We start from the raw sequence: 13,782 nt of genomic DNA, 5'->3' as shown, positions 1-13,782 counted from the left end.
GAACAGCCGTGTTAGTCTGTATTAGCAAAAAGAAAAGGAGTACTTGTGGCACCTTAGAGTCTCTAAGGTGCCACAAGTACTCCTTTTCTTTTTGCTTAAAAACATAATTAGTCTCATTGAAAGTAATGATACTACTCAAGCTTAAAGTTAAGCATGTGCCTTTATACTTTGCTCAACTGGGGCCACTGAGCTTGTGAAACTCTTATTTGCTCCTGAAACCTTTTAGAACAGGGCCTTTTCAGATATCCATCCCAAAGCCATCTACACGACACGTGAAACTGCCTTACAAGAAAATCTGAATATTCACATGGAGAAAAATTGCTATAGGGGCAATATAGGCTCGTGGGAGGTGAGAGTCCATATCTTTTTTACAGGTATATCTACAGTGCCCACCGTTGTTATATCTGAGCACTGAACTAAGTACCTTAGATTCACATGGCACTTTCCAGGAAAGCATCAAATGCAATAGCCCATGGAAAGGCAGTCCTACCCTAAAATGCTGAGTCTGATTCTGGAGAATGGTACTATTATCACATGTATTATGTCACAGCCCACCATACTAATAAGGAAGAATACACACAAAGCCTCACACTAGAGGCGGAAGGATGAATTTAAGGACCATTGAACATTTTAGATTTCCCCAGTTATCTTAAACCATAGGGGCCCCTGCATGGACTAACTTTGTACCAATCAATTCCCAAAATACTCAAAGTTCAACAGTACTCAGCAATTATTATTCCTTTTTATGGCGAGATGTTTAGCATTTGCACATACTGGGATATATTTATACGTATGCATCTTTATCAATGTATCTATCTCTGTTTCATTAGTTGTACATGCTGGCATATTAAATGTAAGTGCATAAAACACTGAAAGAATGTTTGTGGAAAGAGGAGAATCAAAAGTTCAAACAAGGAAACAGAGATACTGAACAAAGCTAGATTTTTCAACCTGACATATTTTCTACACCTGGCTCTTTAGGAGGACAGTTATATGTTTATAGAACATCCATTTTACCATGCAGTTATGTATCTGTTATAATGCACAGTGAGCGACAGAGACAGTTTCTGAGCCCCTTAAATAAGAAAGAAGCCCTTTTCTGTTAACAATCATGAATTTTTTAATTTTCAAAAGTGACTAGTGATTTTTAGTGCATAACGTGAGGCATTTGATTATCAAAAAGTGCTAACTATCCGTCTGAAAAGCCGGTCCCCTTAAGGCATTTCAAGTTGAGCACCCAAAAATCACTAGTTACTTTTGACCATTTAAATCCATAGGTCAAATTTATCCCTGGGCCAACTGCATTGACTTAGAGTTATATTAAATTCTATTGACTTTAATAAGTGCAGTTACACAAGAACTGAACATGTCACCATATAGTAAATACAAATAATGATTTAAAAGAGCTTTGTGACATCAGAGAATAGTGGTCAGGAATTTGTTTTTCAGTCCTATTCTTAAACAGCACCTGGTTTTCAGCAAGGGATAATAATTAATTAAAAAGGGATATGAAGTACATGAGGTTAAATAAGGAACATTCAGTTTGAGAATGGAGATTTCTTTTCTGATTGTGTTCTTTCTAACTGATAACAGCTAGAGGTCTGCATGCTGTAGCTAAAGGATGCAACCACCAGTTTGTGATTATTCTCTGGAACTGGATGAAAAAACTTACCCCAAAGCAGAATGTCATCTAAACAAGCAGACTGACCCACATGAAGAGAATGTTGATTTGTCAGGAAACAGTGACTCAGAAAGTGACATCTTCCAGCCCTGCGAAACAAGGGCTATCTCAATTGGTATGGACTGTAAAAGGTCACCAGTTGGCTGCATCCAGAGAAGAAGTTGCAGTGAGCCTCTAATCCTCCTAAAGGTTCCATTGAAGGAGCATGAGGAAAGCTACAGTGCACCTTTCCAGTTTGACAGGCATGCTCCAGGCAGAATTTCCACCTCCCCAGTGCTAAGGAGGCTAAGAAATAGCGTGACCTCCGTCTCACAAGCTTCAGGACTTCAGGAGGGCTTTGATGGCACTAGGTTGGGAAGCCAGAGGGAGCACACTGGTTCACTGCGGCATATTTGTAAAAGTCCACCTCGGTGTACTATGTACTGTGCCTCGTCCTCATTTTCATTACCCTCCTGCATTCATGAAAAATTGCTATCTTTCAAAGAAAACTCTGAAACTCCAGCAGCTACTTTGGAGACTTTTGACTTCAAATCAAAGCTACCATATCAAAAAGATCAGCTCAGCAATGGTAGTTCTGAGCCAGTGTTTCAAAAATTTTGGAAGGTCAACACTGCTACCCTGCCTGGTGGAGAACAAGTTTCCCAGCTTAACACTATTCAGCAGAAATGTGTTCAGGTAACATGAGCTAGAATGGAATATTCCTTCCCCTTTTTCAGCTCTGTACGCTTGAATTATATCTCAAAGTAGATCATGGGCAAACTAAACCAGGGCCTGTCTGATTTAACCACAGCCTGACCTGAGTGCCATTGCTTAAATAGACCAATGTCTATGTTAGTCAGGAAGGAAGGTTTCTCCTTCACAATTGGTGAGTAAGGCGCTGAATTAGCAAAACACTTAAGTAAATGATTAACTTTAAGCATGGAATAAATTGCCTAGGAAGGTTGTGGAATCTCCATCATTGGGGATTTTTAAGAGCAGGTTGGACAAACACCTGTAAGGGATGGTCTAGATAATACTTAGTCCTGGCTTGAGTGCAGAGGACTGGACTAGATGACCTCTTGAGGTCCCTTCCAGTTCTATGATTCTATGTGATTCAGTCCATCCCCATTCCACAAAGCACTTAAGCACATGCTTTGCTGAATAAAGGTGGACTTAAGCATGTGTTTAAACACTCTACTGAACCAAGAGCCAAAGCCTATTTTTTATTTAAATCTAAATAGTTTTATTTTATTTTTTCCCCTCAAATATAGAAAGATATTATTGCTATCAGATGAGTTCTGGCCCCATTGCCTCTATGAACACCTTTCAGGAAATAATTAATTAGACTCATATTTGAGTCTGGAATCATATTTCCATTGGAAACTGATGCTCCTTAAAAAGAACTGGATTACTGTCTTTCATAACGAGTAACAACAATTTCTCACTTTCTTTCAGAAAAAGGAACTACTTATCTCAAGGTACGCAAGTATTTTTTTTAGCTTATTCTAAGCTGAAATCCCTTATTCTTTTAAATTTAGTCCAATTAGTGGAACGCTCACTGTATGCACATGCATGGAAAACTCGCATTTAAATTACAGGATCACTGGTTAGTTTATACTGCAGCTTGTTAATGAGATTTATTTGAGAGGCCCTCTCTCTGGCATGCCCTGATATGTTTGCACAATGTTTCAGTTGGACTGTCTGGGACAGCTACACAATAGTTTTGAATTGCTAAGCAGATCTAGCCATTTGGATTAACTAGTGTCCGATTTCATCTGTTGGAGAACGTAAAACATCCCAAAATCTTGAGTGACTTTTTTCTAAAATACCTTTGGAGACTAGCTAGCACAACAGCTCTATATTGTTCTCACAAGAGAATCAGATTGAGGATAACTGCTGGGTGAAGGGATTGTTAACTCTCCAGACCAAACAGAATATTTGAATTCTCTCCTTTGAAGAGTTAGCACAGCAACGTGCTGACATGATATGGAGTTGTAAAGTGCAGTTTGCTGTACCTGATCTCACTAAGCTCTTAGAAGAGTTGGGTGAATACTATAAAGAATTTTCCGGGAATATTAACTTTAATTTCAAACTGAATTTGCTTCACACTTGTACTCCTTTTGTGTCTCCTTTCTGTAAACATTTGCGCACCTGAATTTTACGTACACAACAAACAAAAATAGCAACAAGAACATAAAACAAGATAAGAATCACCAGCACCTCCCTACATATCAGTTCCTTGTTTCCTGGTGTTATAATCATTTTAATGAAAGTACCTTGAAAATTTTAGGTGGGATACATGGAAGGTGCAGGACCAGTAAAACTGTTAATGCTAGGTTGATGATGCTTCTAGATGGCCAGAAACTAAACTAAACAGCAAGAATAGCCTCACAAACAACATAAAAGTGACGAGTTCATGGCTACATTTTAATAGGACTTACCCCCTAAGGTATTGGCAGGACTCTAATGTGAGTGAGTGTCAAAAGTGGGGGTTAATTTGCTCAATGCCTCACATGGGAAGGAAATTCCTAAAACATGCTCCAGTGTATGTGTGCATGTGTTTAAAAGCATACGGCTCATGGGTGGGCCAATTCCCCAAATTTTCTGAATTGCTGTAAATCCCAACCCACATTTCAGTCTTTGGAGCTTTTAGCAAACAGGAGACTATGGGAATAGCCACTCTGATCTGTCTGTGTCAGAGCAACACTGCATAGAAACAGGCCCAGGAATAGCATGAATGTTTGTATGAGCAGGAGATATAGTTCTGCTAAAATCTATCTACTAGTGGGTAGATCTGAAAATTTCTGATGATTGAATTAGACAAAAGTTTAGTACTCAGAGCTTCAGCTGGGTTAATTTTGTTGATTTCATTGGAGCTGCATTAATGTATGCCAGCTGAGAATCTGGCTCTCCAAGTATATCTAAATTACATCCGGTGTCATCTGGCCTGTTTAATCAAGAAATCAGAGTGGAAACCTTACAGAATGAGTTGTACACTCATGGATAGAAAACACTGTGAGAATATTTTATGATTTTGATGGTACATCATTATCTCTACTTCTTGTATTGGCCAAAATGAAGATATGCAGGGCTGTAAGAAAAAAAATGTTACTGTTTTCTTTGTTTTAAACAACATTTTGAAGTTCAGTAATCGGATTTGGTTCAAGTTCTCAGCAAAGCATTTATTCAACTCTGATTTTATCCAAACCGGTTAATTCAACCCTAGCGCAAATCCCTTGGTATCACAGCCAGAGGAAACGCTATTGGAATGTCAGAGAATTCTTCAGTTAGAAGACTGCTGTGAGGGCTGGCTGAATAGCACTATTTCACAGATCAGTCAGAAGAGCCTATAGGGCAGAGATGCATCCCTGCACCTGCAATCCTAATGGACGTGCCTTTTCTCTCAGTTTACTATGACTTCATCTTCACCCTACCCCATTCCATTGACATGCTGCGGAATTTACTACCAAAATGATCAAGCTTTCCCCCCCAGAGATGCTCCTCTCATCCTCAAGCGTAACCAGGACAGTCTGTTATTTTCAGTGGGATATGGGACACAGGCCTATCCATTTTTGAAATCCTGTTCATTCCCTCGTGCCCTCCAGATGAACTTGCTTATAATATTGTTGGAGTATGCCATGGTCTAATTTACTGCTGCACACATCCTACAATGCTGATCTTGGTGATCTATTGTTTTTATTCTTACATAAATTAGATTTATTTTAGTAACAACTTTGAAAGCATTTTTAAAATCAAATATGGTGCATGATATAGGTCAAGTATTCCCTGTCACATCTGAGATGTATTATAGGTGCAATGAAGAGACAATTATGAACACATCAATGTGCACGCCTTAAAAACATACCATGTGACATTTCATTCCATTGCTAGGAGAGATTGTACATAGTGTGTGTTTGATTTTTCCATATCCTGATTTACTTAAAGGTTTTTAATCGTTTTCTATAACTTTGTAATACAAACTGTTGACTCTGTGTTGTTTCACTGGCAAACCAGATTTAAAGGAAGAATTATTGCACAAATATTTGCAAACCTTGTTGCACTTCAGTTCATCCCTATGGTAAACACAATCCTTTCATTCAAGCACTTAAGCATGAAATTCTTCCCCTCCTCCCAAGAAAAAAAATCCTGAAGAAAACGCACACCTACAAACATTCTGTAGGCAAAAAATAATGGTGAAATGCTGTATTTCTATGTAGAGAACTCCAACTATTCTATTCTATTCTATGATTCTATGAACTCCGGTAATTCAATTGCACAGGATTCCAGCTTTCTTTCTCCAGCAAAACCAACAAAAGAACCCAATATAAACTTTGGCTCAGGTGATCACAGATTGACACATCTACGTGTACATGCATGATTTAGGCATGCAAGTCACTGATGCATACATCCAAGTTGGGGTTGCCTGCCTCCATGTCCTGTAGACATGCACACGTGTATCCTCAGCTTGCCTATACATGTAGGAGATTCGCACACCTAAATGATGAGCTCAGTTAGGTGCACGTGTCTTTGAAAAGGAAGAACTTTATCTTGATTTTAGATTATGCTACTGTTTAATTTGATTACCAAGAATGGCAAAGAGCTACCGGTTGTTTGTCATCCCTGTTTTCAATAACCTAGCATTCAGTGTCAAAACGATTGTCATTAGCTATTTTTGAAGATCAGTAACAGAATTTTCTAAATTGGTATCATGAATCCAAGCTGATGGAAATCTGCCGAACTTTACAGTTTAGCCATTATACTACATGAAGTTGTTTATTGCCCATTACGCTGCAGCAGCTGGCTTGTACTGGAAAATAAGAGTCTTCAAGGTTACCATGACTGGAATTAGAAGTAGTTTCAGAAGCAGTTTTAAAACTGGGCTCTAGGACCATGACTATTATCATCATTTGACATTTGCAATGCAGTAGCATCTAGAGAACGCAGTCAGGGCACTGCGCTAGGCACTATGATCATAGCCACATGACAAAAAGTCCCAGTTCAAAGAGTTTACAATCTATGTATCAGTTTTGAATGACATGAGAAATAAATCTCAGAGCCTCACTGTAAACCAAAACATTAACAATACATTTGAAAATAAAATTCAGTCAAATACATATACTTACATTTAAATTAACAATTCCCACTCCCCATGCATCAGATCTAACCAAAAATGGAATAGCTTTCTGTTAGTAACAACAGTTGGAAAGAGCTGCTTGCCTTACATCAGTAAGCATGTTAAGGCATATTATATTGCAAATTACAGTGTTAGAAAATGTTTGAGTAATTAACAACTTTGACTGAACACTCTCTAGAGATTTATAAACATGAAAACGTCACAAAATGGTCAAAAGGAAGTGAAATATACAAAGGAATACTCAAACTTTTTAAAAATCCCATGAAATTCTTTTCTGATTTTCTAGCTTTTTTTAAAATCAGCTGAATTACATCAAAGATTAAATCAGCCCTCTTTACCCATGCAGGTCAAAGGCACCTACAACCATGTGTGGACTTAATTAACATCCCAGGGTGCTGCTATTCTATTCTTTATTCAAACACTCTCTTGTAGGGGCTTCAAAGTGAATCACTGAATGCATTTAAATGCTTCTGCAAGAACTTTAACCTTTTGTTCCTCCGCTCTTAAATATTCAATCCCTGGCCTTGGTTGTAAACTCAATGGGTCTCTTACTAGAGAAGGTTCCTTATTCTTTTATTAAATGCTCCTTTTGGCTAATATATAGGAGTCTTTTTACCTGTTACCTATTAATATGGCATACAGTAATTCAATGGGATTGTGTAAGACCTGATACATTATAAAGAAAAAATGCTGCAGGAGTCCATTTTTTTTTTTAAATCCATTGTAAAAGGAACAGTGTGGGCCATGCCTGGTGTGGGTCGCAACTGAGAATGCCACATTCAGGGCAAACTGATAAAAAATAGGATAGATACACCCCAAACTGTTGGTTATGCTAACATTAGAGTTCATCAACCCAGTAAAAGTGAGTTCCTGTATCACCACACTGCTTAACAAGAAACTAAGAACACAGTGTCCTTAGGCAATCCAGCCCCTCCCACCACTCAGACATCAGGTCTTTATGATGAGAGGTTACTGAAAACCAGAGTCATCATATTTAAAGTTCTTCTAATTCCAAAGGATCAGCCACTCCCCTAAGTCAATATGTTTACTTTAGATCTTACCAAATATCATGCTGTAGCCAGTTCCTTTAGTAACTGAAAACTAAAAGTTTATTAATAAAAAAAGAAAAGAAGAGTTATTAATTGGTTAAAGGAATCATATACATTACAATTGATTTCAGAGTTTGCAGGCGAGAATAATAGCAGTGATGTTATATAATGTCATATCTGCTAGCTTGTAATAAATCTCTCTCATTCACCCATTAGATTGAGGGTCCTCAGTCCATTGTTCAAAGCTCTCCTTTGTTAGAAATCATATCCAGAGATGTGGAGCAGAAATGAAGATATAGCAGTCATCGCAGCTTGCAGTTTATAGTTCAGCCCATGTGCATGGAAAGTTACTGGCCAACATGGGGTCCAGGGTCACATGAGCATGGAAAGTTACTGGTAAAAGATGGAGTCTTAGATCACATGTCCTTACATGCCTTGCTGAGTCATCAGATGTTTTCGGAAGGGTCCCTGGAATAGTTGATTGTTCTTCATGGGCCATCAAGCAGGCTGTCTAGTGTTGATGAATAGCTATCTAGGGATATCACCCAGGAACACAACACATGTTTGAGATACAAATACATAGCAAATGTTCTTAACTTCAGATACAAAGATGATACATGCATATAAACAGGATTATTAAATTTAGCAGATTACAATTTTTGCATTTATACCTTACATCAGTGCTTCTCAAGCTATCTGATGTGTGGGACCGGCAATTTTTTTTCCAATATGCACGCAGACCGGCAGCCGATGGCTCGCGGACCAGCACCAGTCCGCGGACCACCACTTTGAGTAGTACTGCCTTACATGATATACTTTGTATCACATTTAGTGCAATTGTGCAACAGTGGTGATACATTAGTGTACACCTGGTTATCATTCTTTTTATATAACATCACAAGTAGTGGGGGAAATTATTACAGCTCTCTACCTTTTAATGCTTTGTCTTTCAAGACTTCTTAGGATGTGTCTGGCATGCCTGTTGTTTTAGGAGTGACAATGATAGTGCCAGCAAGAGAAAGCAGGGCGTTTTCTGCATGGGGACCAGTTTTCTGCTCATTAAATTACTGATTTTTTTAATGTATTATACAGAGCCCAAGTGTGATTTTGGGTTTTTTTGCTTGCTGTTGCTTATTATTAGCAATGAGCACTTAAATAAATCATCTATGTAATAATATTAGGAGAGGCTCTGAAGTTTTTTCTCTTGTAGTTCATGTAGATCAGCAGAACGCAGACGTAGCTCTGTGGTGGTAAGCTTGCCTGGACTTGAGGTGTTCCCTGGAGACCTCCTAGTGTCAGACGATGATGCTGACTACCTGCAACGCTCACCATTGCTGCTAAATGGAGGTCAAGTACACGGTGGGTTTTGATTCTTTTAAATCATGCATAAACTTATATTTTTTTAAAAAGTTAAATTATACTTGGGGCATAAACCAACACGCCTCAGGATTCAGAATATGAATGTCAGGTGCGAATATGAAAATTCCCTCAGTGAATTCTGCCTACAGTGGTACTGGTGTTTAGCATCATCATTAGTTTATAAGCCACTTACTCCAAAAGAAATTCTATGAGATAAATAAGATGAGTCAAACTACAGATATCAGCGGCTTAATATTCCTATTGCTTGACATTTTGCTGCTTTTCTCAAGCCCAGGCAAATATAGATTTTTTTCCTTAGGGCTCGTCTACACTACTGTGTTACATTGGCGCAGCTGCACCCTGTAGCGCATCTGCTGAAGATGCACTATGCTGATAGGAAAATGCTCTCCCATCGGCATAATTACTCCACCTCAACAAGAGGTGGAAGCTATGTCAGTGGGAGAGCATCTCCTACTGACTTCGCACTGGTGTGGACAAGGCTTAGGTCCATGTAACTTGCATCACTGTGGGGGTGGTTTTTTCACACTCCTGAGCGACATAAGTCGCATCGACTTAAGCAACAGTGTAGACAAGTCCTTAATCTATAATTGTCTTGATGCTGTAGGTTCTTCAGCCATTAAAAAGGTCAGGAATTAGACTAGGTGTAGAGAGCTATTAGGGGATATCAAATGATGCACAGTCTTATGGGATATTATTTTGGAACTATTAAATTGACAGTTGTCTAAAGCATGATTTAAAAATGTGGTTTTGAACTTCAATTTTAATACAATGATACTTAAGCACATGCATTCATGAATCAGGGTCTAAGTTATTAGGATTTGATTACATGGAGAAATTTACTGGTATAACTATCCCAATATAATTATTCTAGAATAAGAGAGACAGTCCACATGGGAAGTTATACAGGTATAACTATACTGATACAATTAGGCTGGTAAACTTATCTATGCGGACAAGCCCTTAGATGCTGTAATAAACAGATATGGCTAGTGTTCTTGAAAGTTGAATGATGTCATTTTAAAGAATTAACGTGAAGTCTAATTGACCATGTCATGGTAAGAAATTAACTTGCAATCATGTAGCTGGGTTTTTAGTAGTGCTGAGCACCTGCAACTCACATTGACAATGAGAATTGTGAGCACTCAGCAACTCTGTCAATCCAGTTTTTGGTACACATCACTATTGCACATGGGACCTATTCTAAAAGCCATCAATGGGTTTAGCTCAACCCCACAAACTGCCTGTATACAGATGTTAAATTTTAATTAAGTATAAATTATTTCTTCTCCTTAAGAATTTTATTTGTCTCCTTCAAAAAAAAAAAAAAGAAAAGCCACAAAATAATATTAATGATCTTCCTTTTGTTTTCTTACCCAACAACGTATTTGTTTTAATTTCACCCATTAGAGTCCAAAAAACCAAGGTGGCCGTTCGCCAGAAAAGGAGCTGTGAGTATTTCAGAACATAATTTTTCCTGTAATAGAGTTTCCCACAGATTAATGTGAAAGGCTAACTTGGTTCTTCATTTTACAATCTCTGAAGAAAGACAGAGGGCTGGTGAAATCAAAAATAAATGCCCCAATTCAGGCAGGTAATCTGTGGGATGATCTGCCCCCTACATAGGTCTCATCCGGATCTCTAATAGATATAAATTGGTATAAGCCCTGAAGCACAAGGCTTAATAACACTTCCAAAATTTTTGTTGGCTTTAATTACAATAATTCTAGATATTCATACAACTGTCCAATTCCTTTTTAATCTTGTAAAGTTGTTGCTTTCCTATGGCCACATGTCATTGAGGCCAAGAAGTTAAAATGGGATGACTCAAATAAGTACCTGTTAAAGTATCCTACTGTACTGGAGTCAAAAATCACTTCATCAGTGGTGTTAACTGAAGGATACATGCTGCAATGAAACAAATTTGATGTGTTGAAATAATACTATTTACCAGTAGTTGAAGAGTCCTCCTAAGAACAAAGCCAGCCTAACCCTGCATGGTTTTAGTCTCTAAGTTCCCACTCTTACAATGCAAACTGCTAGCACAGATCCCCAGCAGCCGCAGCCCTGGAGCCTCTTTCTCTGGCCGCCGTAGCCCTGCACCTCCCAAATTCCCCCCACCACCTCTCCTCACACCACTGCCCCCTTCTACCTACCCGCTATTCTCCCCACGGCCACCACCTCCCCTTACATGTGCATCTTCTCCAGGGTCCAGGCACCTAATCAGAGGAGCCACGCCCGCGCAGCTCCACTAATTAGGTGGGTGGCCCTTCATTCTCTCATGTGTGGTCACCCAGGAGTGCACCATAGAGGGAACTATTCACGGACCACCTGAATGGAGCTCGCGGACCACTGGTGGTCCACAGACCACAGTTTGAGAACCTCTGAATTAGAGAACATAGAATCATAGAATCATAGAATATCAGGGTTGGAAGGGACCTCAGTAGGTCATCTAGTCCAATCCCCTGCTCAAAAGCAGGACCCATCCCCAATTAAATCATCTCAGCCAGGGCTTTGTCAAGCCTGACCTTAAAAACTTCTAAGGAAGGAGATTCCACCACCTCCCTAGGCAACGCATTCCAGTGTTTCACCACCCTCCTAGTGAAAAAGTTTTTCCTAATATCCAACCTAAACCTCCCCCACTGCAACTTGAGACCATTACTCCTTGTCCTGTCCTCTTCCACCACTGAGAATAGTCTAGAACCATCCTCTCTGGAACCACCTCTCAGGTAGTTGAAAGCAGCTATCAAATCCCCCCTCATTCTTCTCTTCCGCAGACTAAACAATCCCAGTTCCCTCAGCCTCTCTTCATAAGTCATGTGTTCCAGACCCCTAATCATTTTTGTTGCCCTTCGCTGGACTCTTTCCAATTTATCCACATCCTTCTTGTAGTGTGGGGCCCAAAACTGGACACAGTACTCCAGATGAGGCTTCACCAATGTCGAATAGAGGGGGACAATCACGTCCCTCGATCTGCTCGCTATGCCCCTACTTATACATCCCAAAATGCCATTGGCCTTCTTGGCAACAAGGGCACACTGCTGACTCATATCCAGCTTCTTGTCCACTGTCACCCCTAGGTCCTTTTCCGCAGAACTGCTGCCTAGCCATTCGGTCCCTAGTCTGTAGCTGTGCATTGGGTTCTTCCGTCCTAAGTGCAGGACCCTGCACTTATCCTTATTGAACCTCATCAGATTTCTTTTGGCCCAATCCTCCAATTTGTCTAGGTCCCTCTGTATCCTATCCCTCCCCTCCAGCGTATCTACCACTCCTCCCAGTTTAGTATCATCCGCAAATTTGCTGAGAGTGCAATCCACACCATCCTCCAGATCATTTATGAAGATATTGAACAAAACCGGCCCCAGGACCGACCCCTGGGGCACTCCACTTGACACCGGCTGCCAACTAGACATGGAGCCATTGATCACTACCCGTTGAGCCCGACAATCTAGCCAACTTTCTACCCACCTTATAGTGCATTCATCCAGCCCATACTTCTTTAACTTGCTGACAAGAATACTGTGGGAGACCGTGTCAAAAACTTTGCTAAAGTCAAGATACAATACATCCACTGCTTTCCCTTCATCCACAGAACCAGTAATCTCATCATAGAAGGCGATTAGATTAGTCAGGCATGACCTTCCCTTGGTGAATCCATGCTGACTGTTCCTGATCACTTTCCTCTCACGTAAGTGCTTCAGGATTGATTCTTTGAGGACCTGCTCCATGATTTTTCTGGGGACTGAAATGAGGCCGACTGGCCTGTAGTTCCCAGGATTCTCCTTCTTTCCTTTTTTAAAGATTGGCACTACATTAGCCTTTTTCCAGTCATCCGGGACTTCCCCCATTTGCCATGAGTTTTCAAAGATAATGGCCAATGGCTCTGCAGTCACAGCCGCCAGTTCCTTTAGCACTCTCGGATGCAACTCGTCCGGCCCCATGGACTTGTGCACGTCCAGCTTTTCTAAATAGTCCCTATCCACCTCTTTCTCCACAGAGGGCTGGCCATCTATTCCCCATGTTGTGATGCCCAGCGCAGCAGTCTGGGAGCTGACCTTGTTCATGAAGACAGAGGCAAAAAAAGCATTGAGTACATTAGCTTTTTCCACATCCTCTGTCACTAGGTTGCCTCCCTCATTCATTAAGGGGCCCACACTTTCCTTGGCTTTCTTCTTGTTGCCAACATACCTGAAGAAACCCTTCTTGTTACTCTTAACATCTCTCGCTAGCTGCAGCTCCAGGTGCGATTTGGCCCTCCTAATTTCATTCCTACATGCCCGAGCAATATTTTTATACTCTTCCCTGGTCATATGTCCAACCTTCCACTTCTTGTAAGCTTCTTTTTTATGCTTAAGATCCGCTAGGATTTCACCGTTAAGCCAAGCTGGTCGCCTGCCATATTTACTATTCTTTCGACACATCGGGATGGTTTGTCCCTGTAACCTCAACAGGGATTCCTTGAAATACAGCCAGCTCTCCTGGACTCCTTTCCCCTTCATGTTAGTCCCCCAGGGGATCCTACCCATCCGTTCCCTGAGGGAGTCGAAGTCTGCTTTCCTGAA

General features: G+C 40.2%; 1 protein-coding gene across 1 annotated transcript in view; it reads left to right on the top strand.

The window, feature by feature from the left end:
- Positions 1 to 1,621: 1,621 nt before the first annotated feature.
- Positions 1,622 to 13,782, top strand: part of PLEKHG7 (pleckstrin homology and RhoGEF domain containing G7) — a 57,318-nt gene continuing 45,157 nt past the window's right edge. Inside the window, exons 1-4 of the mRNA XM_073338129.1 lie at positions 1,622 to 2,356; positions 3,116 to 3,138; positions 9,054 to 9,190; positions 10,631 to 10,671. Of these exons, the coding sequence (XP_073194230.1) occupies positions 1,622 to 2,356; positions 3,116 to 3,138; positions 9,054 to 9,190; positions 10,631 to 10,671 (936 nt within the window). The remainder of the gene's footprint in view (positions 2,357 to 3,115; positions 3,139 to 9,053; positions 9,191 to 10,630; positions 10,672 to 13,782) is intronic.

This window comes from Lepidochelys kempii, chromosome 1 (genome assembly GCF_965140265.1).
Source record: "Lepidochelys kempii isolate rLepKem1 chromosome 1, rLepKem1.hap2, whole genome shotgun sequence".
Taxonomy (NCBI): Eukaryota; Metazoa; Chordata; order Testudines; family Cheloniidae; genus Lepidochelys; species Lepidochelys kempii.
The sequence above is the reverse complement of the archived record's forward strand: the minus strand, read 5'-3'. Positions and strand labels throughout refer to the sequence as shown.